At 43.1% G+C, this 27,697-nt stretch overlaps 1 protein-coding gene across 1 annotated transcript in view; it reads left to right on the plus strand.

Moving 5' to 3' along the window:
- TMEM132D (transmembrane protein 132D) overlaps nt 1-27,697 on the plus strand; it is a 385,997-nt gene that overhangs the window by 229,363 nt on the left and 128,937 nt on the right. The window contains exon 4 of the mRNA XM_073312908.1: nt 23,407-23,590. Within this exon, the coding sequence (XP_073169009.1) occupies nt 23,407-23,590 (184 nt within the window). The remainder of the gene's footprint in view (nt 1-23,406; nt 23,591-27,697) is intronic.

Genomic DNA, 27,697 nt, shown 5'->3' on the forward strand with positions numbered 1-27,697 from the left:
AGAATAGTTACTCTCTGAGTGCATCAGTTCCTCCATCTGGGGATAATAATACTTTACTGACAAAGTAATTAATGTTTATAACGTGCTTTGTTGTCTTTGAATAAAATTTGTCTTCTGGTTTGTGAGTCTTTAGGGTACGCTCACCACTTTCAAGCTTTTCTCTGCAAGCCTGAGGGCAAGAATCTTACTTTTAAAAAAAAATAATAACAATAAAAGCTGCGATTCTTACCTATCACATGTCTCCAAGAGCTGGGGCTTTATGAAAAACACCAACTATCATGAAACTGTATATAACCTAGGGCTACCCAGAATGGCAGCAGAACAATTAGTGCCACCATCAGTACAAATCCCAGTTCAGTACAAGTCTGACATTTCCAAACTCATTAACCGACAGCCAGCTGGGGCTGTTCTGACAGAAGAGTCATGCCTGTGATGCTCCTGTGCCTCACACGAGCTTCGTTTCTCTACCGCTTTGGGTAACTGAGACTACCGGGGAACTTCAGTCACATGGAGCACAACCGGTGCAGGGCTATATCTCACCATGGAATACTAAACTTGGCAGGTGGGGCCGGGGAGCTTCTTTGCCGCTGTGTTCCTGTGGAGCTTAGGAACACTTCAGGAACTTAGTTTGAGACCGGCAGCATTTGGAAGCTCAGCTTCAGCCACGTGGTGCTTATTATCCAGAGCCCTAATTTGACAGAAGCTTGCTGTGTAGCTTTATAAAGGCTTCCAACAAAAAAGGAAGTAAGAAAGAAGAGAGAAAAACAGCGTGGGGAAAGGGGAAAGGAAAAATAGGCCTTGGGCATGATTCACCGCTGTTATTCCGGTGTTGTGTTGGCATAACTCCATTGATTTCCATCTGGCCCCTTCTTTGCCAAGAGCATAGTGGGCATACTCAGAGGCCTGCATTTGCTTGTGCAGCCTGGCACAAGTCTGTGAGTGCAAACAAATAGTTAGACAACTATGATATTTAGAGAGGAAGGAAAGAAATACAGAGAAGAAGGAGAGACAGAGAGAGCTTCTCTTCGCTGGGCATTTTGTTCTCTGCAAATGACTGCTGATATCCTTGCAGAGGATGACAGTGCATTACAACTGGGACTGATTGAAGGGGCACCAAACCCCCTCTTTTATTACAGTGACAACGCACCTATAGTTGGCCGTGAGTGGCCCAGTGGATAGGACAATGGGCAGGGATGAAATCGTAACCCCACCGATGCCAATGACCAAACTCCTATTGACTTAAATGGGGCCAGCACATCTCCCCAATTTCTATTCCCCACTCTGCTGCTAATCTGCTGCATGACCTTGGACAAGTCATTGCACCTCTCCCTTGAGTTTCGCTATGTGAAAAATTGGAGCAATGATAATTGTGCCCCTTTATAAAGCACTTTAAGTTGCAAGCTGCTACAGAGGAGCTAAATATTGTTCTGACTATTATTGTTATTACTGTTACTCAAAATGTCCCCAAACATTAGGCTAGAATTTCAATTGCTGCATTACGACTAAACTTGTTATGGGTTTTTCTCTCCTTCAGCATTTGCAGTAACCATCGCCCCTGCAAAATTCAGGGGGATGAAGCTGCAGCTAGCATGGATAGAGATTCCTTTTGCTCCCACAGTGGAGTGTATAATTGACAGTAATGGCTGCAAAATCCAGACCTCAGGGGCTAGGATTTCCCCCCCCCCCAGCCATTGCTCTGGAAAATGCACAGTTTGATCAATGGCTCATCATTCCAGGCTGTTGTTAATACATGTTAAAGATCCACTTTGAGAACTAAATCACTTCATTCAGTTCACAACTCTGTTTCTTAAAAAAAAGAACGAAGAAGAAGAATGAAAACAAATTACCCTTGATTTAAATATTAATCTTGTATGATAATTATGCCTAGATAAATATTTCAGTTGCAGAGAGTGGATTGTATTGTCGAACACTGCAGTCTGAGCTGTGACTGAATTCAGTGTCCTGTATTTACGTTTCCTAAAGAAGAGCTGAAATACTTTGAAAACTTTCTCCTGCTCTGTCTCCTCTACGTGTGTCACTGTATGTTATGATATGCTTCCCTGAGTGATGTATTCTAACTGAAAAAAGGAAACGACGTCAATTTGGCACAGGCTCCTTGCTGGGTTTGGTTCAGCCAGATCAGAATGATCTATATCTCTATAAAGCTAGCACTGCTTACTGCATTGCTGGACTGGGCGCTTTGGATTCCGTAGGAATGTAGAGCACAGCAGAGAATTTCTCCCTGTTGCAATTACTCAGGAGGGACTTTCCTTTTTTCTTCCCCGCAAGAAGTGGAAGTCTACCACCTTGCTCAGAATTAGAAGCTGGATCTAACCAGCCCGCAAATTTGTAGTGGTTCAAATCTGAATGGGTTCTGCCCTGTCTCTGATTAGAAGATTAGAAATGTTCCATCAATTGTGCAAGCTGACTGAGGGCTAAGGTCTCCATGTTAAAGAGCCTCAAGATAGCCATGTTGCAGGGGACATGTGGGAAATCAGGATGTTTGGTAGAAACCCCTAATTAGAATGGAAATGATCTATCTTTGAGGAACTCATATTTGGGACCTCCACTTACAGTTTTTCCTTTACCCACCACATTGGGAATATAGCTTTCTTGAGGATGAAGGGCAATGACAACGTCAATCTCAGCTGGAAGCATTTTAAACCATTCTATTCCACTAATACTAGAAGATGGGGTTTGGTTTTGCAAAAACGCAGTGACCAAGGTTTTGTCTCACAGATCCAGAATTGGGAACAGTTTGGACCAAGGTTCTTCCTTCCTGCCTCTTACACAGCACTTTTCATCCACTGATCTCAAAACCCTTTACAAAGGAGTTAACCATCATGATCTCCATTGATCATATGGGGAAACTGAGACACAAGAAGGTGAAGTGGCTTGCCCAAGGTCACTCCCCACACCTACTTGTAGAGCCAGGAAATGAACCCAGTTCTTCTGACTCCCAGTCTGTAAGTGTGTAGGCGTGCGTGGCTGTCTCTTGCTGTCAGTCTCTGAGGGCATCCATGTCTCTCTACTGTCATGCACCTGGAAAGGCAATCTGTACAAGGGGGAAATTAGCTGTCTCTAGGGCTCAAACCTTCAAGCAGGGTAGAGGAGTGAATAGGTCAGAGGCCCAGGCCCTCAGGCAGGGAGGGGTCCCAAGCAGTCAGGCAGGGTAGAGCAGGTAAGAACCTAGGAGCCCAGCCTTCAGGCAGGGGTGAGCACCAAACACAGTCTAGGACTCGGACGGGGTGAGCACCAAAGTCAGCCTAGTGTCCTAGTTCGGCAGACAGTAGACCGACACAGGCCTCCTGTATCAGTCCAGCCCTCAATCAGACTACTGTCTGGTTTCCCTGGGCTACTTTCTACATCCCCTCTACATTGTAGTTGCCCTCTGTTTCCCCTGGGTAGGTGGCCAGTGGCAGCCCAAATAGCTTGTCAGTGTCTCAGTTGGCTGGCAGCTCTGGGAGCTCGGGCCAGTCCTCAGGAGGCAGCCCCAGCAGCTCCTCGGCATCTCTGTCAGCTGGTGGCCTGGAAGCACTTGCCAGTCCTCAGTATGGCCAGGGTCCTCTTTGGGCTCCAGCAGCAAGCAGGATGCATCTGTCTTCCCTGGCAGCTCCAGGCCGACTGAACTACAGAGCCCGCCTTTTACACTTCCTCTGCCTCCAGCGTGGTGAGCATGGCTTCCTTTGTTCTGCCCACCAGGGTGCATCTGGTTGTCCCTCACAGTCAGTCTCCGAGGGTGGCCACGCTTCTTTGCTACACAGTCCAATGCCTTATGTTAACCACACTGCTTCTGCCACTGGCCCTATTTTATCCAAACACCCAACTAGGGTGACCAGACAGTAAGTATGAAAAATTGGGGCAGGGGTGGGGGATAATAGGAACCTATATAAGAAAAAGACCCAAAAATCGGGGCTATCCCTATAAAATCGGGACATCTGGTCACCCTACAGCCAACTGTTTGGGCAGAGGTCCGAATAAATACTGTTAAGGCCCAGCACTGATAATGATTCTGGCTTGGCATCTTAAACTAGAACCTCAGGTGATTTAGAGCAACATAGCATTAATGGAGGTATGCTGCTTTGACACCAGCTGAAGATCCGGCTCTATACATTTTTATTATGTGATAGAGACCTAGCTTGTATAGGAAGAGAGTTTCCATTATCTAATCTCAAGTCCCTAGGTATACCTCTTCAGTGGACATGATTTATGATTTCCTGCCCCCACTCCCCAGTTCCTCTTCTCTCCATACAGTGTGTTTATCCTCATTTAGCCAATTATGCAAGAACTTGGTGTCACTCCTTGATCATTTCGTAATCATGGACGCTTTACTCAGGAGGGTTAGTAAAGCATCCGCCAGCAATTTGGACGCTGGTTTGTGGCTCTTTGTTTTACACATCCATAAAATATGCAGAAGAAGATACTGCTAGTAGTCTGAACACACAATATGAGCTCTAAATTATTAAATGTGGAGCTAAGATGTAGAGACTTGTTTTTCCCAGTTGTTCCTGTCCTTTTGCCACGTTGTGAGAACGCAGTACATTTCTATTTTCAAACCAATCCTTGCTGCATGTTTATATGGAGGAAGTCATGGCTGCATTTTTATTTATTTTCTTTTAATGTTTTTATTTATTTATTGGTCCTTCCTGAATTTCAGATGAACAGTGACTCATAGGAACCTATGGGAAACTGTATGAGCTGGAGAAGAGTCCAGATCAGCCTCTACTCTCAGGGTAGCAAGATGAATGAGGCCAATCCAAGTAATCAGCCTCTATACTGTGCTAGGAGGCTCAGCAATGAGCAGGAAGCCTTGTTTGTGCACAATAACGTTCTGAACATTGGGTTGTCACTATCCTATACAGCTTGTGGCGGAATTAGAATAATTCACAGCATTGTGTATGCAGGATCCTGTTTGTTTGGTGCTATATTCCTGTCATAAATATAAACCTTTCTGCATACAGTGCTATAAAATCCCTCCTGGCCAGAGGCAACATCCTGTTACCTGTAAAGGGTTAAGAAGCTCAGCTAACCTGGCTGGCACCTGACCCAAAGGATCAATAAGGGGACAAGATACTTTCATATCTTGGGGCTGGGGAAGGGTTTTGTTTGTGCTCTTTGTTTACATGTTCGTTCTCTCTTAGGACTGAGAGATGCCAGACAGACATCCTGATTTTACAGAGATGATTTTTACCTTTCTTTTTTTAATAAAACCCTTCTTTTAAGAACCTGACTGATTTTTCCATTGTTCCAAGATCCAGGGGTTTGGGTCTTTGATGATTTTGTAACCAATTGGTTAGGATATTATTCTCAAGCCTCCCCAGGAAAGGGGGTGTGTAGGGCTTGGGGAGATATTTTTGGGGGGAGATGTCTCCAAGTGGTCTCTTTCCCTGTTCTTTGTTTAAAACGCTTGGTGGTGGCAGTATACTGTTCAAGGACAAGGCAAAGTTTGTACCTTGGGGAAGTTTTTAACCTAAGCTGGTAAGAATAAGCTTAGGGGCTCTTTCATGCGGGTCCCCACATCTGTACCCTAGAGTTCAGAGTGGGGAAGGAACCCTGCCAATTCCCTATCGAGGTAATTTTTCCTGAAGTTTAGAGAGAAAGGGGAAGAAATATCTCTCCCATTGCAGCTTTTCTCCTAGATGTATTCATTCCATGAAATAATGCCTACGTCTTGTATAGCACCTTTCATCAAGTAGATTTCAAAGCACATCAAGTCGTCAATGTATTTATCCTCACAGCACCCCTGTGAAGTAGGGAAGTGCAATTGCTCCCGGGGGCTCTGAGGCATGCTGATCATAGAGCAACGCATTTAAGGATGTGCTCAACTTATAGGATGTGTTGGGTCCCATGGTGCTTACGTCCTTTGTTGAATAGGGATGGATTTCTGAACTGAGGCCTCAGCGAAGCCCATGAGAGCCATAGAATCCTAAAAGTTAAAATGGAAAAGAGCAGTTAGGCCTACCTTGCTGCCAGAGCAGGGAGTCTCCCGTCTGGTGCTTTATACAGTCTGATTTTATACCATTCCGATGATGGCTTCTACCATTGCCTTTGGGAAGCTCTCCCATTACCTGTCTATCTGCTTTGTACTCAGCCAAAATTCACATTTCCTTCTTTCCATCCCACTGCTCTTAATTATACCCTCTTCTACCACCTTCAGCAATTCTCTTCCCTCCTTGAAGTTTAAAATCTTGGAGATAATTATGACTCTCTGCGCCCTTCACCTGATAACTATCACTTATTCAACCCAAGATATCTATGGCTTGATTTTGTTTTCCAGAGCTGTTGAATACCTGCTTGCTGTTCCCATTGAGTTCAGTGGAAGTACTGGCTACTTAGCGACCTCTGAAATCAAGCGGTTAATTCTTCCACTCTTTCTTTATAAGACAATCCCTCCACTATTTAGTTCTTGTCACTGTTATCCGAATGCCCTTCAGTATCTATACTTCATTCCGGTATTGCAGGATCCAGAACTGAATGCACTATAGTTCAAGCAGTGCAGGTTAAGGAAGAGGAGAATCTGTCCCAAATACTCAACTTACATTCACATATTGTAGGAGTAATTTTGCCATCGTTATCCCCTTGCTTTTCATAACAAAGGTTCCCAGACACAGCAGCTGCCCTTTGATTTTTCCATTCATGTCCCAAAAAGCCACTAGTTTTGATGTCTTAAATATGTGACCTGTCTCAAACATCATGGACATCCAGCCCCGAGAGAGATTTTTAAGTTTACTTTTCGTTGCTCTTTGTTTGGTGCCGTTGGTGCACCCTTGAGGCTTTAACACTGCAGTATTGTACTTACTGTCAGTGGTTTGACGTTAGCCTGGGAAAGAAAGACACTATAGATTCAATTAAGACCCTATCACAAGATTGGACTCTGAGACTACAGCACAATAGCAGTAAGAGTGCTAAACAAAGGGGAGTCAATAATTTCCAGTGCTCTAATATGTCTGGTAGCTGCCATGAAAACCTGCTTGTGTTCTGAAGCATGACTTCTTCACCCCAAGTCTCATTGTCAGCTTCCTTTCAAGCTATGCTATTCATGAAAGGAAATCTAGTTCACAAATTTCAATAAGGGTGGCAAATTTTCTGATGCCTTGGAGTGAAAATTGATAGTCACTTACTGCTCCTCACTGTTATGAGAATGATTTATGAACCCATTGAATCCAATAATGATTTCTGGCATTACTGCTTTCCTGATGATAATAATTAGGGTCCCCTTTCCCCTGCCTCCAGCTCAATAGGATCAATATTTCCTTTTAAAGGGCTGGTTGTACAGCTTCCCATTGTCAATTATAAAGATTTTTAAATACTGAGACTCTCACAAGTAGAAGCAACAGTTTGTGCCACTGGTAAGCACTCTGATTACACAGGTTTGGTGGTTGTCTCCATGAAAGCGTCTTCCTAGAATATAGGGTATGTCTTCACTGCAATCACAGGTCTGACTTCAGCATGTATAGACATAACCAAGCAAGTTTAGATCTAGCTAACTTAAATAACTATAGCCGTGAAGCCATGGCAGCTTCTCGGTCTCCCTGACATGGTGTCCAGACTCAGTTTAGATGTGGTGGGAGGTGAGGTGAGTTCCCCCAGGCTGGGTGGAAAATACCACTGAGAAGGCGGCTATCAACTGTTGGGCTTGGACCTTCTGTTCCAGCGTGAGAATGTCTCCAATACAGACTGTCCCAGGACCTGAGATGCTGGCTATTTGAGGCCCTACTCTAATTCTGGAGGTGTAGGGGGCTATAAATAGACCGTCCTGGGCTTTAGGAGAGTGACATGATACATTTTTGTGGTCTTTTTGTCCAACTGTCTGATTTCATAATCATGCCTGGAAATGAGTTTTAGGGGTCCTGACAGTGAGCCAACAGTTTTGACTCTGAACTAGGGAGCAACAAGAATACCCGGCTACACTAGTCAGCAGTGTGCCCTTGTTGCCAAGAAGGCCAGTGGCATTTTGGGATGTATAAGTAGGGGCATAGCGAGCAGATCGAGGGACGGGATCATCCCCCTCTATTCGACATTGGTGAGGCCTCATCTGGAGTACTGTGTCCAGTTTTGGGCCCCACACTACAAGAAGGATGTGGATAAATTGGAGAGAGTCCAGCGAAGGGCAACAAAAATGATTAGGGGTCTGGAACACATGACTTATGAGGAGAGGCTGAGGGAACTGGGATTGTTTAGTCTGCAGAAGAGAAGAATGAGAGGGGATTTGATAGCTGGTTTCAACTACCTGAGAGGTGGTTCCAGAGAGGATGGTTCTAGACTATTCTCAGTGGTAGAAGAGGACAGGACAAGGAGTAATGGTCTCAAGTTGCAGTGGGGGAGGTTTAGGTTGGATATTAGGAAAAACTTTTTCACTAGGAGGGTGGTGAAACACTGGAATGCATTACCTAGGGAGGTGGTAGAATCTCCTTCCTTAGAAGTTTTTAAGGTCAGGCTTGACAAAGCCCTGGCTGGGATGATTTAATTCGGGATTGGTCCTGCTTTGAGCAGGGGGTTGGACTAGATGACCTCCTGAGGTCCCTTCCAACCCTGATATTCTATGATTCTATGATACCCAGTCTCTGGGTCTGAACTCTTGGAGATGGGCCCCCTTATTGTAGGTTGTTTGTTGGGCACTCTGTGCATTTAGGAAATTTTCTGAAGGTGCCTAAGATTTCTAGCTCCTCACAAAGTGTGAGAAGATACAGCATAACATTGTCAGCTTGGGAAGGTTCAGTTCCTTGATCTGAGTTGTACATGACCCATACAGCTTCCTGGACCTCTTAAATCCTGGTGAGGGACGATCCTGGCAGGGTTCTTAGGACGTCGACCCTTGCCCCCAGGCCAGTTTCTGTTTACCTTGGCCCCACGGGTCCCTCTCTGGATGTCACTTCAGCTGTCCTAGCCACTGTGTAGATCTCCATTAGCTTGATGGCTTTGGCATTGCCTCAGGCTGGTAGCATAAGACCAAGTTCCTGTCCCTGCCAGGGGCAGGATCTGAGTAAATTGTTCAGGCAGAATCATTTCCACTGCTTTTACGTTTTTCTCTCTGATCTAAGCCAACTGCCAACACCAATCTCACAGTTTCTGTAGGGCCAGATGCCTGAAGGATATCTCTCCTCCTGAAGTCTCTGGCAGAACACTTTCTCAGAGATATCTAATGAGTTTAAAACGGACATCTTGACTTGTGCATACTCCCATGATAGACAGCTTACCGCCATCTTGGGCAGGTATGGGGACGATCACTGTGCCGCTGCGTTCCAAGCCTCAAGAAAGGCCTCTGGGCTGTCTTCGGGTCCCATCTTTGTTAATCTGACCACAACCTGGGCCCCTGCTGGATCCATGCTGGAAGGCCCAGTTGTGGTGGGAGGCTGCAATATGGTCATGACCTGCTGCACAGCTGCTGCTGTTGCTGCTGAACAACTAAATCTCAGATCAGCTGCCGCCACTGGGTGACCGTCTGCTGTAGGGGATGCTGCCCACTGGTGTTGAGCATTCTGCTCCACCATCCATTTCAATAGTTGCTCTGTGTCAGTGCAGCTGAGGAACCATTTTCCTTTGGATTTTTTCTTAAGTCTTGACCTGCTCTCTTCTGCATGGACTAGGTCAATGCCCACATTCTCCGCCACATTTGTAACTGGGTTGCCAAAGTGGCCTGGCAGGATGCGATTCGCCCAGGTCTGGGTCCCTGATGGTTAGACGCCACCCCTCGCAGGTCCAGTGCCGTGATGCTTTAACCCTCCTGCTATGAGTCCCGCCCCTTCGGGAGTATTAAGAGTCCAAAATAAAAGGAAAATTGTGTTAATTCAAATCTGGGGTCATCCCAGAATTTGTCAGCAGGACCCCACCCTTTGTGTGACCCGTCCCTTTTGTTAGTTTTGCTGGGTCCACTCATCCCATCCACTGGGAGGCTTGCTCAGGTGGGAAGCTGTCTTAGGCTCTTGCCTGGAACCAAGAATCCCTTGGTGAGGAAGAAGCAGAGCTCTGCTCCCCTTCCTGGTCAGCCCCAGACTGAGCTGGGCATCTCCCTTTTAAGGCCCCTCTCCATTCTCGACAATTACTGCAGGTGTAGCAGGGAAGGGGTGTCCACAGGCCCTAGCTAGGCCCCACACTGGCCAGGAAGGAGTTATCTGCCCCATCCCACACAGCGGCAGTGGGGGTCTGCTGTATCTGATGCAGCTTTGCTGAATCTAATCAGGTTTTAACGCTCCACATAAGTTTCCTTTCAGTAGCAGAATGTCCCTGTGGCAGCAGCATGGGGTGAGCATGGCTGGAGCATGTTGTGCTCAGGCTATTCTGGACAAAGGCTCAGTGTTTTGTGCTCCAGCCCTGAGGGCTGTTCTTTCTTAAGCTGGGACTGTGCGGGTCCCCAGCAGTGCCTCAAACCAAGAGGTAAAAGGTTGCCACTCCCTCCTCATTCTCCTGCTGAGATCAGCTCAACTCAGCTAGAAGAGCGAATTATCTGTCACATCGATAAACTGGTCCTTGGCTGTCTCTCCACTGTATAAGTTGGAAACAAGCTTTTCTTAACCAATAAACATGCAGGTCTCATTGAGCAAACCCATTTACTGGAGCAAATCCTTGCTTTTGTTCCTGCCTTGAATCCCCTGTGTGCTTCCAATAGTCTTTCAACATAACAATGCAGGATGAGCTGGGGTTCTACACTCTTGTCATCCTAACGGGATCCTCCTGCTGGACTGTAGGCCCACAGAGCAGCTGGTAGTGTTTAGTATCTTTATGCATCAGTGGTTCCAGATTTGGGGCTTTGAAATAGCTTCCTCTTCTTGGCAAGGGAAGATCCAGAGTGGGAAATGTACTCCATCACCTGGAATTGCTCAGGGGGCACTAACAACAGATGATGTGAGGTGCCAGTCTCTGGAACATCTGCATGAGCAAGACTGTATGAGATTGTTCAGCTTGCCTGACAGCTGGTGGACAGACATTAAAGTGGACCTTACCAGCTCAGAGTCCCCCATCTGGTGGCTGAGCTTGCTTGGTGCACGTGCATAAATCATCTTGCTTTATCTTTCATGCTGCCCTTAGCTGGAGACTGTTTGACAGACTGCTCTGAAATTAATTCGTTGGCCTTAGTACAGATCCTAATGAATGCTTTCTCATGGCACAGAAACCACTGTCACAACTGGCACTAATTGATTTCTTTGTTGGTATTCCCAGTAGAACAGCCAAAGATTGCAGGGATATGGAAACTGAGCCAAGTACAGAGGGTATGTTTGGGGAGGAAGCGGGCATACTTTGCCTTGGGGCTGCTCTAAATTATGCTCGGTGCTGAACTCACTCCCAGTAGGCCCTGGGATTAGAGGGATGCAAAGATGGTGTAAAGCATCCTTTGTCAACTCTCCCTTTCCTAGCTGTCTAAGCAGGGCTCAGGTGCAGCTGAAGATTTAGCCCCATGTGGAAAAAAACAAAGTGCTGACAAACCTGGCAGCAGTTGAGATCCAGAAAGAATAACGCTGGTTGATTTAGTGGAATAACTGACAAATGAAAACATGAGTATTAGATGCCCTGGAACCTACACAATTTTCAGCACAGAAAGTACTGTGCTGAAAGTACTGTAGACTCTGTGATTTGATGTGACAGGACCCAGGACTGTACTGCGGACCTGTATCCTCATCCTGTCTATAAGATTTCATCCTGGCAGTCAGCGTATCCCAAGGTGTTTACTGAGGAAAGAAAGGTCTGCTAGAGTCCTAAGAACCTATAGAATGGCTGGAGCAGGGGAAGAGAGAGAACAACAGTGGACATTGTGAATGTTGGGATCAAAGTGACCCACTGGCTAACTTGGTGCTTCTGATTCTCTTTAAAAATTTTGTGTTAACCCTTATTAGCTTTCGTACAATTTCTCCAGCTGTTAGCCACACCCAAATTTCTCTCCTTGTTTGTTGTGTCACCATTACGGTCTCTATTGTCCACAACATTTCTTGGTTTTAAAAAAAAAGAAAAAAAAATCTCAGTACCTGACACTGAAGAGTTGTTCAAGTTACTTTGGACATACAGTGCTCATCTCTGGATCTGCAAAGTAATGACCTGCATATTGCTCGTTGATTGCTGATTACAGGCTGTGTTCAGTGTCTCCATCCATCCCTTGCTCAAGCAGCGCTGCTATTGGCTGGGACTTTTGCTTGAGAAATGAACAAGGCCACACTGATGCACCACAGCCTAGGTATGGCACAATAGAATGGAAATGATGTCTGGCATCATCGCTGTCACTCGGTCAGGACAGCAGTTGTTCGTTTGGCCATGAAAATGAACTGCCCTGGATCAGCAGTGTCAACGTTGGGGCCTGAAGAACAGCTATTTCCCCAAAATAATTAGTTCTTCTAAAAAAGTAGTCTATTATTTTATACTGTAACCTTCATTAAGAAAAAGACCTTCCTCAGCATCATAGGGTGCAGGTTGCTGGATATATTTTACCAGCTCATTCCTTGCCACTCCAGGGGCCTCAGGCATTGATTGGTTCACCTCAGTCCCTCCTATTCTCTGCCTGTGGCACACAACAATTTAGTCTCTTGAGGGCTGGAATACATTAGTGTAATACAGGGTATTGGACTCCATGCAGGGATAACTGGGTGAGGTTTAGTGGCCTGTGATGTGCAGGTCAGACGAGATGATCTGGCCTGAAACTCCCTGATTCTATGACCTTCCTGCTAATGGAGCATTCAAAACTGCCCCCAAAAAGGCGTTCTACTTGCACTTTAAGTCATCTTAATAAAAACGAGCATACATGTTTGGTTTTCTCTGTGAAATGAGTTGAAAGGTCTCAGTACAGTTCCAAGAATAGCTTGAAAACCCCATCACACAATGGGGACCAATTGGCACCCTACTTTGGCAGTCTCAGGAGTGACACCAGCACTGAATGGGCAAGAGGATGAACCATCCTCTCATGCCTGCTATTGATCACTTCAGATCAGGGTTGAGATATGTTGAGGAAGGATTATGACAAAGCATACTGTACTCTAGGTCCAGGAGTATCTGATCTGTGGATAAATAGAGACCCTTAGTGCTCAGGGCTGGCTTTCCATAAAGCTCCGTTTTCTTTCTTTCATAGATTCTAAGGCCAGAAGAGACCATGATGGTCATTTAGTCAGACCTCCTGTATAGCACGGGCCGTAGAACTTCCCCAAAATAATTCCTAGGGCAGATCTTTTAGAAAAATATCTCATCTGGATTTTAAAATGGTCATTGATGAATCCTTGATAAAGGGTTCCACTGATTAATTATTCTTGACATAAAAAAAATGACACCTTATTTCTAGACTGAATTTGTCTAGCTTCAACTTCCAGACATTGGATCGTGTTATGCCTTTCTCTGCTAGATGGAAGAGCTCATTATTAAATATGTGTTCCCCATGTAGATACTTAGACTTTAATCAAGTCACCCCTTAACCTTCTCTTTGTTAGACTCAAGATGCTCAAGACTATTTAGCTTAGCAGGAATTCCTTAGCTTATAAGGAAGTGTTCTAATCCTTTAATCGTTCTCGTGGCTCTTCCTAAACCCTCTCCAAAATTCTTCTTGGATTATGAGCTCCCAAACTGGACACAGGATTCCAGCAGCAGTCTCACCAGTGCCAAATACAGAGGTACAATAACGTCTCTCCTGCTACTCAAGATTCCCGTTTATGCATCGCAGGATTGCAATAGCTCTTTTGGCCACAGCTTCACACTGGGAGCTCATGTTCAGCTAATGATCCACCAGGACCCCCAAATCTTTTTCAAAGTCACTGCTTCCAAGGAGAGTCCCCCATCCTACAAGTATGGCCTACTTCTTTGTTCCAGATTTATACATTTACATTGAGCCATATTAAAATGCATATTAAAATGCATAAATATGCATAAATTCAGTCTAGAAATAATGTGTCATTTTTTAATGTCAAGAATAATGTCAGTTTACCAAGTGATCTAGATCACTCTGTATTAGTGACCTGTCCTCTTCATTATTTACCACTTCCCCAATTTTTGTGCGAGGTATACTGTCTCTGATGTGTGTGCCTCACATCTGAATATAAAATATATTATTGATGATATACGCCATACCCACAAATACGTGTGTGTGTGTGTGTGTGTGTGTATATAGATGTATATGTACATAAGGGTGAGATCCTCAGCTGGTATAAATCAGCACAGCTCCATTAAAGTCAATGGAACTCTGCCAATTTACACCAGATCCGAATATATAATTTCCAAAGTCATTGTAGAATTTACTTAATTTCAGATGTTTATTTCTCAGCTGAGTCTTTAAGCCCGCTGCTGTTGGTGATGTGTGCTTTTTTTTCCACTAAGGTCTCCTTTCTTTGTGAAAACACAGTGGATGTTAATGACATTGAAATAGATGGCTACATTTTAAACAACTCGGTTGTGCTAAAGCTCACCAATCCTTTGTAGTTAGCAAATGGAATTCTGCAACTGAACGAATGGAAAATAGAGGTGGCAGTTTTCCATTTAGAACTGGCGATCAGCCGCTATTGGTTTTGCTGCAGGCCAGACAGTCTTGAAAATAAGCTGGCAAATCGTGGTGAGAGCCCTATCATTTAATTTCCAGCTTTAAGTAAAACCTATTCAGCATTGCGGTCCCTGTCACATAGCTTTTTTAGCACTCCCCCAGATCCTTTATTTTCAACTTAAGAATCTATTTTTTGGTGAGGATGGCCACAGAGAATTTACAAAGCTCCCGCTCTCATCACACACCTTAATGATTTCTTTCCATTAACCTTGGGCACAGTGGTTTACAAGATCACTCCTCCTGCAACACAGCAGAGTGGAAGGCTCATGGACATCTAGATAACCCACCGCTACTTAGTTGCAGTCAGGTCTGGAATCCTCCTTCTAGTAAATGGGACTGGAGAGGTCTCCATGTTTGTGTCTGCTTGTGTTGTGTGCGTGGGTGAGAGTGCATATGGCACTCCTCAGTGTGTGCGAATGCATGTGGAGCCTGTCCTGGGGGGCAGTTAATGGGAAGGAACCTTTCACAGAGTTCTCCTCTGGGGTAGTGCTCCCCATCTGTTCTGTTGGGGGCAGAGGTTGCCACCTAGTAACTCCACAGATCCCAGAAAAACCATGAGAGGCTGGGGTATCCACATAAAGTCCCAGTGATTCCATGCTGGCTCTGGGTCTCTGCCTTTCTTTCCCTTGGAGCTGCGCTATCAGGGGTGCTGCAGCCAGTAAGAGCCACGGGGACCCCTGTAAAGAAGGTGCCTGACTATAAAGGGAATGCCTGAGGTTTAATTACAGTTCTGCCCTTAGCTTCTCAGGGCTGGTGGGAAATGATGCACAGTCCCCTGATCCTGCCTTCGCCTATCATCTCCTTCCCTTCCCCATCCACTCCCTCCATGCAACCTGTGGAGAATGCCTCCCGCCCCTATCTAGAATCCAGAGGAAGTGGAGGTGATCTGTTTCCCACATGGGAGACTGAGTCCCTCCTTACATGCAGACTGTGCAACTGTGTCCATTACCAGGCTATCCAAGTATTTCCAAAAGAGCACACAAAGGATCCCAAAGATCACCCTCCTTCGGAAAGCAGTAGCAGAAGCTTCAAGCCACTTGAATCTATTTTTCAATAGAGTGCTTCTCAAAAAGGAGGAAAAACTCAGTTTGGATGGTCTCTTATATTTCTGTTTGAAATTATTGCTTTACAAATTGACAGGAAAACAGATATGGGAAGGGTCTTGTCGATAAATATTTCATCCCACCAATGCACACACCTTCCTGAAAACAGAGAGCTTCTCTTTCTCTTTTTTATTTCTAGAGTCAGCAGGAAAAGTCTGTATGTTTGGATAAGGGAAAAATCGTGTGTGGGGGGGGGGATTAGATTAAAATAATGTTATATTTTTGCCATTTTCTTCACTTCACAGAAATAGATGTTGAATAATTCACAGCAGAGGAGGTTCTTCCACAGATGACAGTAATCTCTCATTTATTGGCTACACTCTGGCAGACTGCAGAAGAGCTCCTAATTCTGAAATATATCATGGCCTTGGGTCTTGTGAAATGTAGCTCGGCTCCCATATATAATTTCATTTGCTCAGGAGCCAGTCTGGATGCTAATAAGCAAGGTATAAAGAGGAATGTGTTATGGATCTCACCTTGGAAGTGTGGAATGGGCTATGTGTTAACTTATTGGATTTTCCATTCTGGATTTAAGACTGTAATTCGTTATATTGGATTCCAAAGTAAAATGGCCAAGGTAGGCATCAAAGCGAGTGAGTGATGTTGGAGTCATGGAGCATCAGGTAACACAATGCTGCGTGTGTTATGAGAATGCAGAAATAGTAACGCATCCTGGAAAAATATTACACCACACAGAGACTGAGCCTAAAGACTGATATGCCTTAGACCGCTGTTTCTCAGCCTTTTCAGGTTGGCGACCCCTTATTCAAAGTCACTTTTTTTTTTAATTCCCCTTATTTTTATTGTAAATGTAAGAGTAAAAATTATCAATGATAGCAGTGATAAACCTAGATAATTCGTCTCTGTGTGTGTGTCTCAAGAGGTTGACCGAGAGTACCTCATCTTAAACAGTAGGAGTGTGCAGAGAGTGGGAAAGCGAGATTTTCTTTGCTTTAGATGGTAGAAACACTATCAGTGCCTTCTGAGAAACACTATGTTAGACGCTGTTGGATGTTGAATTTCAAGCAAAATTCCTATTGAATTCAATAAGACTTTTCTTGTGTAATGGGGTCCAGATGAGTTCCACCATATGGTTAGCTGTCTTGGAGGTAAATGGCTAATTAATGAGACAGTTTGAATTTGGTGGTCCAATCCACAAATATCTATGCACATGAGTAAATTTACTCACAGGACTACTTCAGGTATTGATGTGAATATGAATGTTTAGGATCAGGGCCAAAGTTTGTGATTCATTAGTTATGTGCCTGACTGTGCAGCCATTTACTGTCAAGCGCAGACTAATTGCGATGAATTATCCTGCAGTACACTGGGATTGCTCTCAGTAGTAAATGTTTGCAGGTTGGACCCTGTATTTTCTGCTTGCATGCAGGAACCTTGGGCCTCTTTCCACACTGTTAATACAGTGTTATGCCGGCACAATTCAGCTCTTTTCCATGCAATTACTTTCATTTAGATGAACACAGAAGTGAATCAAGCCCCTTGAGCCATCTACTCTCAAAATCATGGAGAAAGGGAGGCAAGATGAAAAGGCACAGAAAGAGAAAACTATTTTTGAGGGAAGACTATTACACCAATGACAGGTTTCTACCTGGGTTTCTACTTGTATTTAGTTTTAGGAATGCTGTTGCAGAGGTGTCTGGTGTTTCAAAATATAATCTACACAGGAGAGGGAGCAGATAATTCCAGAGTGGAGATCAGTGATGGAAGCTGTCTAAAGGTATTTTGAGATAAGATCTGAGGGAGAAATGGGAAATTTGGCTAGTAACATATTATATTATTCAGCCAAATAGTAAGTGTCTTCATGTGTCAGAGACTTAGTGATGTACAATCCACACAATACCTCTGTTTTTAAGAAATTGTCATACCAAAGAAGCAGCTATGACTTTATTTAGGAATGTTGATAATGGGGAAGGACAATATTGTGATTGAAGCATTGGGACTCAGGATATCTGGGTTCAATTCCTTGTCCTGCCATAGGCTTCCTGTGGGACTTGGGCAAGTCCCTTAGGATTTGAGCCAGCAAAGCACTTGTGTTAATTTCACTGGTGCCTTTATCTCTCTCTATTTCAATTCTCCATTTTCCACCATTGTTTCTTGATTGGGCTACTTCAAAAGTGCTTGATGTTTACTGAGTGTCATGCTGAATAATGTATTGGATTATTATTAGATTGGTTGCAATGAATTCCGTGTTGATGTATCATTTCCTTTGCATAATGTGGCAAATAACGACTGGATTTATTATGTCGAGAGAAGTTCGGAGCGTTGACAGGGCTCTCTCAACTGAAATGCCAACTCGATGGGGAGTTTGTGCTTTATATTTAATGTTAAATTCAAGCTGTTGCACATTCTTTGCTCCCTTTTGAAGGGAAAAAAAAATCAAATTACTGCCCAACTAACACCACCTGGAGAGACCTCTACAGCTGGAAAATTGTGTTGCATAATTCATTTAAAAATAGCGCAGAGTTAATCAAAAAATTATTCAGCAAATATTATTCAACCAGCTCTGCTGAATCATGCCTTATCGAGATGGGTCTAATCTTTTTAAGCACCACCATTTCATGATTAGCAGGCTCATTCTTTTGCAATTTTTCTTGCCGGTTGGCTCATGTCGTAGGCTGATTCCTAAAGAAAAATGACCGTTCAGCCCACCCATTGCTGCATATTTAATGCTAAAATGACACTGGATAAAATTAAGTTTTAATTTATTACTGGATGTCCCACATTATATATCAGTGGTGAATGATGGTCTTTTGCTTGATGAACTGGACTAGGATTCAGGGAATACTGGTTTCTGGACTTCCTGTGACACCTGGGGAAAGTCTTAATCTTCCTGGACCTCAATTACTCATGTGTAATGGAAATAATAGTCTTTTGCTTCTGCTGTCTATTTAGATTGTCCCCTTTTTGGAACAGAGGCTGACTCTGGGGTCCCTGTCTGGGTTGAGACCTTTGGGGCTACCTTGAGACAGCTGGTAATAATTTTGATTGGTTTCATTTTAATATTCTAACCTTATCAAAGGAGCCAGGGGGTTGACTGCACTGCTGGTTGTTTAGGAGACTGCGCACGTTATAGGGTCAACTGTATTGAAAAAAGCTCTTAGCTTTAACTCTGTCTCCTGGTCCATTGCATTTATGTATGCTGCATACTCTCTGGGGGTTCAACGCCACAGCTGAGCTCAGACTACATTACCCCATCTAATTATAAATGTAGAAGGTTGGTTGGTTGAAGTCAACATCAGAGCTGCTAATTCTTGAGATTTCATCACAGTCTTGCAATATCTTTAAGTCTTAGCTGCTAAAATCAAGAGAATGCATGAGAATCACAGCTTTCATTTAACCAGACAAACTAGGTAAGTGTCTATCCCTTATGGTTGCAAAGAAAAGCTTGACTGTGTAAAGTGAGTGCTCTCAAAAGGCTCAGAAACCAGAAAGCAAATAAAAAGACCCCCACATTTTTTAATTTGGCAATCCTGTGGTTTACAAAATCTCCTCATTCTGGCGGGGCCTAACATCATATTTGAACCCTTGAGGATGGCAACATAGCCCCAAGGAAGTCACCAGCCCCAGAGATATCAAGCATTTGAAGCTTTTGTATTATTAATGAAAAGTTTTTCCCCCTGTTTCTGTGCTGTACTGCTGAGATCACATCTTGCTTGAAGCAGACATGACTGTGTGCGTCTTATGTGTGTTCCTGACTGGGTAGTTTTAGGCTTGGTCTGAGCATGGATCATAGAACCCTTCATACTTTTCTCTACATTTTTTGTATTAATGTTGAGATCCTTACTGATCGCTAAAAAACGTCTTGACCTGTCAATTAAAGGAGTAAGGGAAAGAGCCTTTCATTGCTAACTAGGTCTGATTGAAACTGTTTTTCAATGGAAAATTGGGTTTTTGACTAAATTGTAGTTTTTTGTGAACGGTTAAAACTCTCAAGGGGAGACCATGGTGATATAAAGTCCAACCAAGGAGCCCAGCCTACAGGAGAAACAGGAATATGAAGAATCCCAAACTACAACTCCCAGGAGATACTGTGGCAACATTCCTAACAGAAATGTTTTGATTTGGAGACAAAATATTTAAGTATTCAAATTTTTCAGTGGAAATATGAATATTCAGTGGGGAGAAAAAAACATTTTTTGGCCAGCTGTAGGGCTGACAGTGTGTCCCATTTCCACAGGCATTGCTGTGTTGTCGTTCTTGTTCTTTGACAATTGAGAATATCACAGAGGGTATGAAAATCATTTCATTTTACTTTGGCCTGCAGTAGTATTTAAGGGAAAATGTGCAAAGATGCTTCCTAGCAAACGGGCCTTTCCTCTTGTTGTTGTTTTTTATTGAATATTTGTATTGTGCCAACACCTGAATGCCTCAACCCAGTTGGATTCCACTGGGGTAGGTGCTATAAATGAGTATGATAAATGAGCCCTTACCTCAAAGATCTTACAGTCTAAAAGAGGGAAAAACCTCCAGTCCACAAAATGTGCAAAATCTTAATATCCTTATTCATCTTTTTTTACCTAGTCTTTGTTCAGGTTTAACTCCCATTGACTGCAGGGAGAGTTTTGCCTGTTGGGTAAAAATTGAGGCCCGATTTAACAAAGTACAAAATCACAAGCCTAACTGTTAGCACTTGATCCATTGATGTCAGTGGGATTAAAGCTAGGCAGGTGGTTAAGGACCCTGCAGGTAAGCATCTGAGTTAAGGAGGAGAGCAATGGCATAGAGGCAGGAAGGGGGAAGTAAGTGTACAGAAGGTGAAGAGAATATTTTTTAAAAGGAGTCAAAAAGGTGTGGGTGTGTGTGTGTGAGGGAGAAAATGGAAAACACCTCTGTTCTTCCTCTCTAACCTCTCCCACTTTTCTGTTATCCTATCCTCCAATTCCCTTCTCTTCTCCTTCATCTTCCCCTCTCTTCTTCTGCCTTTCACTTCTCCCTCTTGCCTTCTAATCCCCTCCATATCTTGAAAAGTTTTCATTCTTTCTTTTTGTTAATCCTCTCCTTGCAACTGCCATGCCATCTCCTCTGCAACGCCAACCTCCCCAGTAGCGCATTATATCCGTGACTGACAGGAGACGCTGCCTGTGACAGCACCATTCTATAGAGCCAGAGACGAGTAGCAGTGGCCACCGGTGCAGGAAAAGATTAAAGAAAGAGAGCTCAGAGCCAGGATGCTTCTGTACAATGATTACATTTGTTTCTTTAAGAGAAGTAGAGTTGGCATGTGTTGTACAAAGCAAGATAAGTATCATGCATTTATGGGTAGTGCACGGCCTGCTCCTGTTTATACAGTAAGGCTAACTGAGTTTCAATTGCAGCCGCTGCATAAAGCAGTTTTCTGGTCCCACTAAGGTCAGGGTGGGATATGGTTGCATTCAGTATTCGTTTGCAAACTGCACTCTCGTGGGTTTGACATAAAGTGATGAGCAATTGAATAAAATGTAAAATTATTCAGCGACATTAATTCTGCAAGTGTGGAGTGGATGCAAATTCTCCTTTTTTAAAAGTCTCTGTGTGACAGCGATGACTCAATACATCCATTAGAGTCCAGACTTTCAGCGGTCTGCCGATTAAAATCTCCAAGCAGTGGCTTTAGACAAGGAATTGAACAGCGCTGAAATGATAAAAGCCCTGGGCATTTTGGGAGCAGTCCTGAATTGGGGCTCTTGTCACAACTGGTTCTGATCAAAGAGATGACTAGTTTTAACTCTCTTCCTACAGCAACCAGGGAAGATTGCGAGGTTTAAAAGGTTTCAGAGGAGCAGCCGTGTTAGTCTGTATCTGCAAAAAGAAAAGGAGGATGTGTGGCACCTTAGAGACTAACAAATTTATTTGAGCATAAGCTTTCGTGAGCTACAGCTTACTTCATTAAAAGTTTTCCCATCAGCTGCTTGCTGTTTTCTCTCTCTTCCAGTTGTGCCCTCTGAGACAGGGTTGCTTGAGCAGCTTGTGATCCGTCTGTAATTGTGACATTCTTTTCTTCCTTTCAAGCTGTCGGGTCTCATTCCTGCATTGAAATGGATTCAACCTTCACCATTCACCGCTACACACCTGCGTTACAGATCACTAAATGGCCTTCAGTGGCTGAGGGGTAAAATCACTGTCAGCTTCAATATCCCTCAAAATGTTGCAGTGCTAGGGAACTTCACTGTACATCCTGAGGTTTTTGGGGCCCCTTTATAAAAGCAAAAAGAAAAGGAGTACTTGTGGCACCTTAGCGACTAACAAATTTATTAGAGCATAAGCTTTCGTGAGCTACAGCTCACTTCATCAGATGCATGCAGTGGAAAATACAGTGGGGAGATTTTATATACACAGGGAACATGAAACAATGGATGTTACCATACACACTCTAACAAGAGTGATCAGGTAAGGTGAGCTATTACCAGCGGGGGTGGGCGGAAAAAAACAAAAAACCTTTTGTAGTGATGATCAAGGTGGGCCATTTCCAGCAGTTGACAAGAACATGTCAACTGCTAGAAATGACCCACCTTGATTATCACTACAAAAGGTTCCCCCCCGCCCCACTCCCAGCTCTCCTGTTGGTAATAGCTCACCTTAAGTGATCACTCTCCTTACAGTGTGTATGGTAACACCCACTATTTCATGTTCTCTGTGTATATAAAATCTCCCCACTGTATTTTCCACTGCATGCATCCGATGAAGTGAGCTGTAGCTCATGAAAGCTTACGCTCAAATACATTTGTTCGTCTCTAAGGTGCCACAAGTACTCCTTTTCTTTTTGCGGATACAGACTAACACGGCTGCTACTTTGAAACCTGTCTTTAGGAAAGCAAGTGGTCCATAGATCTCATCTCAGCAAGACGTGCAGTAAAATCTTTACCAAGCTGTTTCCTATGCAGTAGCTGATTTTATCACAAGGTTTACAGGCTCTAACCCTCTGAGTCCCTGATCAGTTCCCCACTTTAAATCTCTCCTGTACAGCCTCCATTTTCCCTTTTGGTTGTGATTCATTTGCTCTCTAATGGATTTTGTAACACGGTGTACAAAAGATACACCATAAAAATAAACAGCACTGTAATGGTGATATATCAGACACTCTAATGCAGATGATCCAGGGATATCACAGATAAAACATTGTAGTTCTCTGCTACCTTTTACCCAAAGATCCCAGAATGCTTTGCCAACATCAACCCAGCCTTGTAACACCCTGAGGAAGTAAAGCTGTAAGCACTATTGTCCCCATTTTACAGATGGAGGAAACTGAATCACAGAGAGTTAGAGGGTTTGCCCAGGGTGTCACAGTAAGGCAGGGGCAGAGCCAGAAATAGCCTCCAGTTTCCTCCATCCTCCCCTTTTTAAAGGACAGAAACTGCTTCGAAGGAAGGATCTACAACAGTCTCACATCTCAGTGGCCAACTGCCTCCAGGTTATTCCTTTTGCATGTTGCTTTTAACAAGGGGGAAATATAATCTGATGGTTGGAACACAGAGCTTTGGAGTCAGGCATTCCTGGATCTGCCACTAACTCACCCTATGACTTTAACCTCAACGCTTAACCTCTCTCTGCCTCCATTTCCCTATCTATAAAGCACAGATAGTACTGAGCTACCAATTTTGCAGGGGTGGTGCAAGGCCTAGAGAATGTATGTAAAGTGCACTAAAATCCTGGGATAATACATGGAAATAGTTAATTGATTTCTAATTCCTACGTCCCATAAATCCTCTCTTAGGAAGAGCAATAATCCAATGATTTATTAGTATAGATGCAATTATATTGCTGGTTTGTCACTCACCTGAATTAAGGCATCTCTCTTTTTTCCAGGGCTGGCAGTCCTTCCTCAGAGATCATGCAGATTGATTTTGAAATTGAAGACCTAAGTGATCTACCTGGGACCCAGCTGATCACGTGGCAGGTTGAATATCCTGGGGATACGACATCTGATCTAGGAGTCTCCAAGATCTATGTAAACCAGAAGGATCTTGTAGGAGTCCTTCCTTTGGCCATGGTAAGGAACTGCCCATTACTTGCGAGGTCTGAATGTTGCTTACAACTATGGCAGCAAAAGTACATACATTCTGTGGAAAAGGGTAGGGAAGAGCTCCACTACAATGATGAGGTTTTTCTTAAGACTTGAGTCCAATGTTCTTACCTTGTTGCTAGCTGATCAGAGAAAACCAATTACAATTTTCATTCAAAAGTACTAATAACTACAAAGTTAGATAATTTATTTCCCTAAAGTATTAAGAATATAATTAATGTTGATATTACAATACAAATTGAGTTAGTCAAATCAAACTGTTAACAGTAATACAATTGAAAATTGGATAACTACAAAACACATAACTGAAGACCAATTGGTCAAGTTATTGCATGAATACAATAGTAATCAAATCACAAAGTTAATATAACACAAATGATTAAATTACTTATTAAATCTTGCAATCTCTGTGGGGTTTACTTAGCAGCTTTAACTTTCCCTTGTGGAAAGAATAGGCTAAGGTTCAATTTTTTATGTAGCCCATGTGATTCTTAGAGATCTATGATAAGATTTGCTTCAAACATAGGTTAATCCATTCCTAATGGTAGCTTCTACTATGCATATATACACACACTTGCTATGACTATTAATGGACACCCCCTTCCCCAAAAAAGACTGGGATAGGTCTTTCCTGGTACGCATCCCCACATAAGTGTTCACATGTCCTGTTAAAGAGACAAAAAGAATAAAGTTACTTCAAAAAAGCTGGTCTTGGATGCTTCAGATTCAGTCAGGAACTGCCATTTGGGAAACCAGGCAATGTCTTGTGGTTCAGGAACCATCACACAAGTAGGCGTTCTCCTTGTAGGGTGTGTTTTCTTAGTCACAAGTTTGTCTCCTTCCCAGATAAGTAACATTAGAGACTAACAGGAGGGGATTATTCTACCCAGATGATCTCAACCCCTTGTGTTTAGGTGAACAGCTAAGACTCTTCAGTGGCTCCTTGTCTGTTGGGGCCTGTTGTCTTCTGGGTCATAACCTGTGACCCGTTGTCCTTTGAGTTACAAAATACACATGTAATTCCTTACCCATTCACACGTCTCCAGCTCACGTTTCCTCAAGATGGACCAGGCTTCATAAATAAAATAAGAAGCACGTGTGGAACTGTCACCACATTTGGGATACTGGGTGAAAGGTTATTTCACTCTCTCAAGGCTCAGAGTCAAGCTGCTTCATTAACTTATTAAAAATATAACCAAGTAAAGTCTATCTTCTGTGTCTACATGAGTATGTACCTAGATGTTCTACACGAGTATCTCAGTAAAACAGCTTCTGACCTCCAAAGCTCTGTCTCATTTATTGCTGAGCGTGTGCATAAAGGCTGCCATAGTAGCCTGCATAGGGTTTAATCCTGCTCCCTTTGAATAGAGTTTTGCTATTAACCTCAAGGAGAGCAGGGATTGAGTGGATGGTCATGGCATCCCCAGTATTCTACCCTTACACCTTCTGTGGCACACAAAGGTGTCCACAGGCACCAAATTCAGCAAGGTACTTATGGACCTGCCTACCTTTAAGCACACGTATACTCCCATAATGTCACCATTTAAATTTAAGCCCAGGCTTAAGCCTCTTCCTGAAGTGGAAGCTTTTATTTCTTTCAAACTGTGGTTCTGATTTATGTGAGGGGCAACCAGTCACAATGTGTCACTTTCCAAAGAACTGTGAAGTACATGGAGAATGAAAAACACGATGTAAAACCAAATATCTATTTTCCATCAACCCACTCACAAGGATAACTCCATAATCACTATTCAGAGAAGATGAGATCAAGGTAAAAGAACTGTTTTTTGATGCATCTAAGAAGACACTTGGATGCTCCAGATTCACACTGGAAACAATGTATTCTGTGGTTCCTCCCTCCCTTAAATTATCTTACCGTCAGGGATGAAGTATAATCATCTAAGATTTGATTGCCCAGTGTCTGCTCCTAGACCATCAATTAGAAAATATTGACACGTTATTATTTAGCACTGAAAGAAAAATAAAAATCAATCATGAAGTGTTTAAAAATAAAAGGAACCTGGATTGTTGCCTAGTGACAGCCAGTTAATTATTATGCCATTAGTGAAGGTTGAGGGTGTTATTGTGCACGTCAGAACTACACAGAGCTGATATGGGCCATTATTGTAATTTACCAACTTTAGAACAACTCAGACGTCATTCTGATGCTTTATTTCACCAAATGGTATTTCACTTCTCTCTCTCTCTCTCTCTCTCAGACACACACTTTTTTTTTAATGGTTCTAGTTTCCAATGCTGCAGTATATATCATAGTTGAAACAGCTGCTTCCATCTGGGATTGTGATCACCTATCACATCCTAGCCATGTTTTTTTATAAACGTGTTGCTTTACAGGAATGTTTTCATATGCTAGTTCTCACTGTCAAGTAGTGGGTGAGCTCTGCTAGTTTGTTGATAACAGAGGGAGGCTTGAGGGAGGTTGGATCCAGATCTGAACTTCCACAAAATTCGGAGGTATTCAGAGCTGAAACCCTAGATTTGATCTGTTTTATGTAATCTGTATTATTGGGGGTTGGGTTTGCACCATCTCTGGATGAAAGGGTAATGTAATGTGTTGCCTTCCTAGCAGTGCCAGCAGAGGAGAACACTATTTCTGCCTATGTATGCCCGTAACCCAAAACATAGCTGGGTAGAGTAGATCTCATTTTTTGGCCAACCATGTTCCTTCTAGTTGGTGCAAAACAGCCAGTACTCTGTCGTCACTCCAAAGATAAAAGGGACAACATGTTGTCAATAAGTCTAGAATTGTATACTCACTTCCGATGAAGTGAGCTGTAGCTCATGAAAGCTTATGCTCAAATAAATTGGTTAGTCTCTAAGGTGCCTCAAGTCCTCCTTTTCTTTTCACTTCATTATGAAGTCTACAAAATTATCAGCAGATGACATTTTGCAAGGCAACAGGTGTTTGGGATAAAGGGTGACAGAGGAAGCATAGATATATGGCAGGGGTCTCATGATTACTGACAAACCGAGGATAGAGTTAACATTCTTTGTAATAACTCCAGGGTTCGTGAAGAATCCCAAGGGTATCACAAATCTGAAAATCTTTGTAGTGCCTCACTGTGCACTTAGTTAATGATGATTCAGGTGCAGACCTTTCAATATGTGTAACTCTTCGTAGTCTAGCACTTCAGAGTTCCCTGTCACCTTGTCAGAGTCAGGGGTCTTTTTGAGCAGGTGAGGGGTAGGGAATTTTTTTTTTTTTTAAATAAAAGCCATATTAGCCATAGTCTACTCTTTAGGGAAAACAGCAATGAAAGCAAAACTGTTAAACTGCTCATATATTTTTGTGAGTTGGGATAAGCTCAGGTTAGCAATTGTTGGGCTTTCATTATTTATGGAGCATGTAATTTCATGTTTGTAAGTACCAAAATACAGCACAATTGAACATGGTGATTAGAAGCTAATCTCCAAAAGAACACTTTTACATCTTAAAATTGTATACATTTTTCCTAATAGACTACCACTTAATACCCTACCACCCTTTTCTATTCTTCAGTTTCTTTTTTGATTACTCGCATGGATTTGTGATTCCGTAACAGCAGCATATCAGTCAGTTTGATGAACTGTATTTTTTAAGTTAGAAAACTCTAAGAGAAAAGATAATTAAATTCTGATTAATGCATCTGGCTATAGATTTTATCCTGGGTCATATCAACATCAAGATTTATTGGAAATTTCCCCATTAAAATTATTAGGGCCGTTGCTACAACAGCCTTACCTTTCCCCAATACTGGCTGCAGTTTTCTACAAGAAGCCAGCATTTTAACTTTTGGGACTCCAGCAGGACTACTGAACAAAAACAAGCATAACAGGGCTCTAGGATCTTGATGAGAGAAGCTATGCCGTGCATATAATGGATGTGTGGGTACCTTAAAGACCAGCCCCTTCTGACACTTTAATAACTAAGCCCTTTCTAATTTTAAAGTGTGACAAAATCCATGTAGGTAAGTTATGCGTGAGAGCCAAGCGTGCTCTTGCCAGTGAGATGAGAAGTAGCACGGCCAAAGACTCGTTTCATTCAACGTGCGTTGAATGAGCCTTACCTTGCAT

This window comes from Lepidochelys kempii, chromosome 15, assembly GCF_965140285.1.
Source record: "Lepidochelys kempii isolate rLepKem1 chromosome 15, rLepKem1.hap1, whole genome shotgun sequence".
Taxonomy (NCBI): Eukaryota; Metazoa; Chordata; order Testudines; family Cheloniidae; genus Lepidochelys; species Lepidochelys kempii.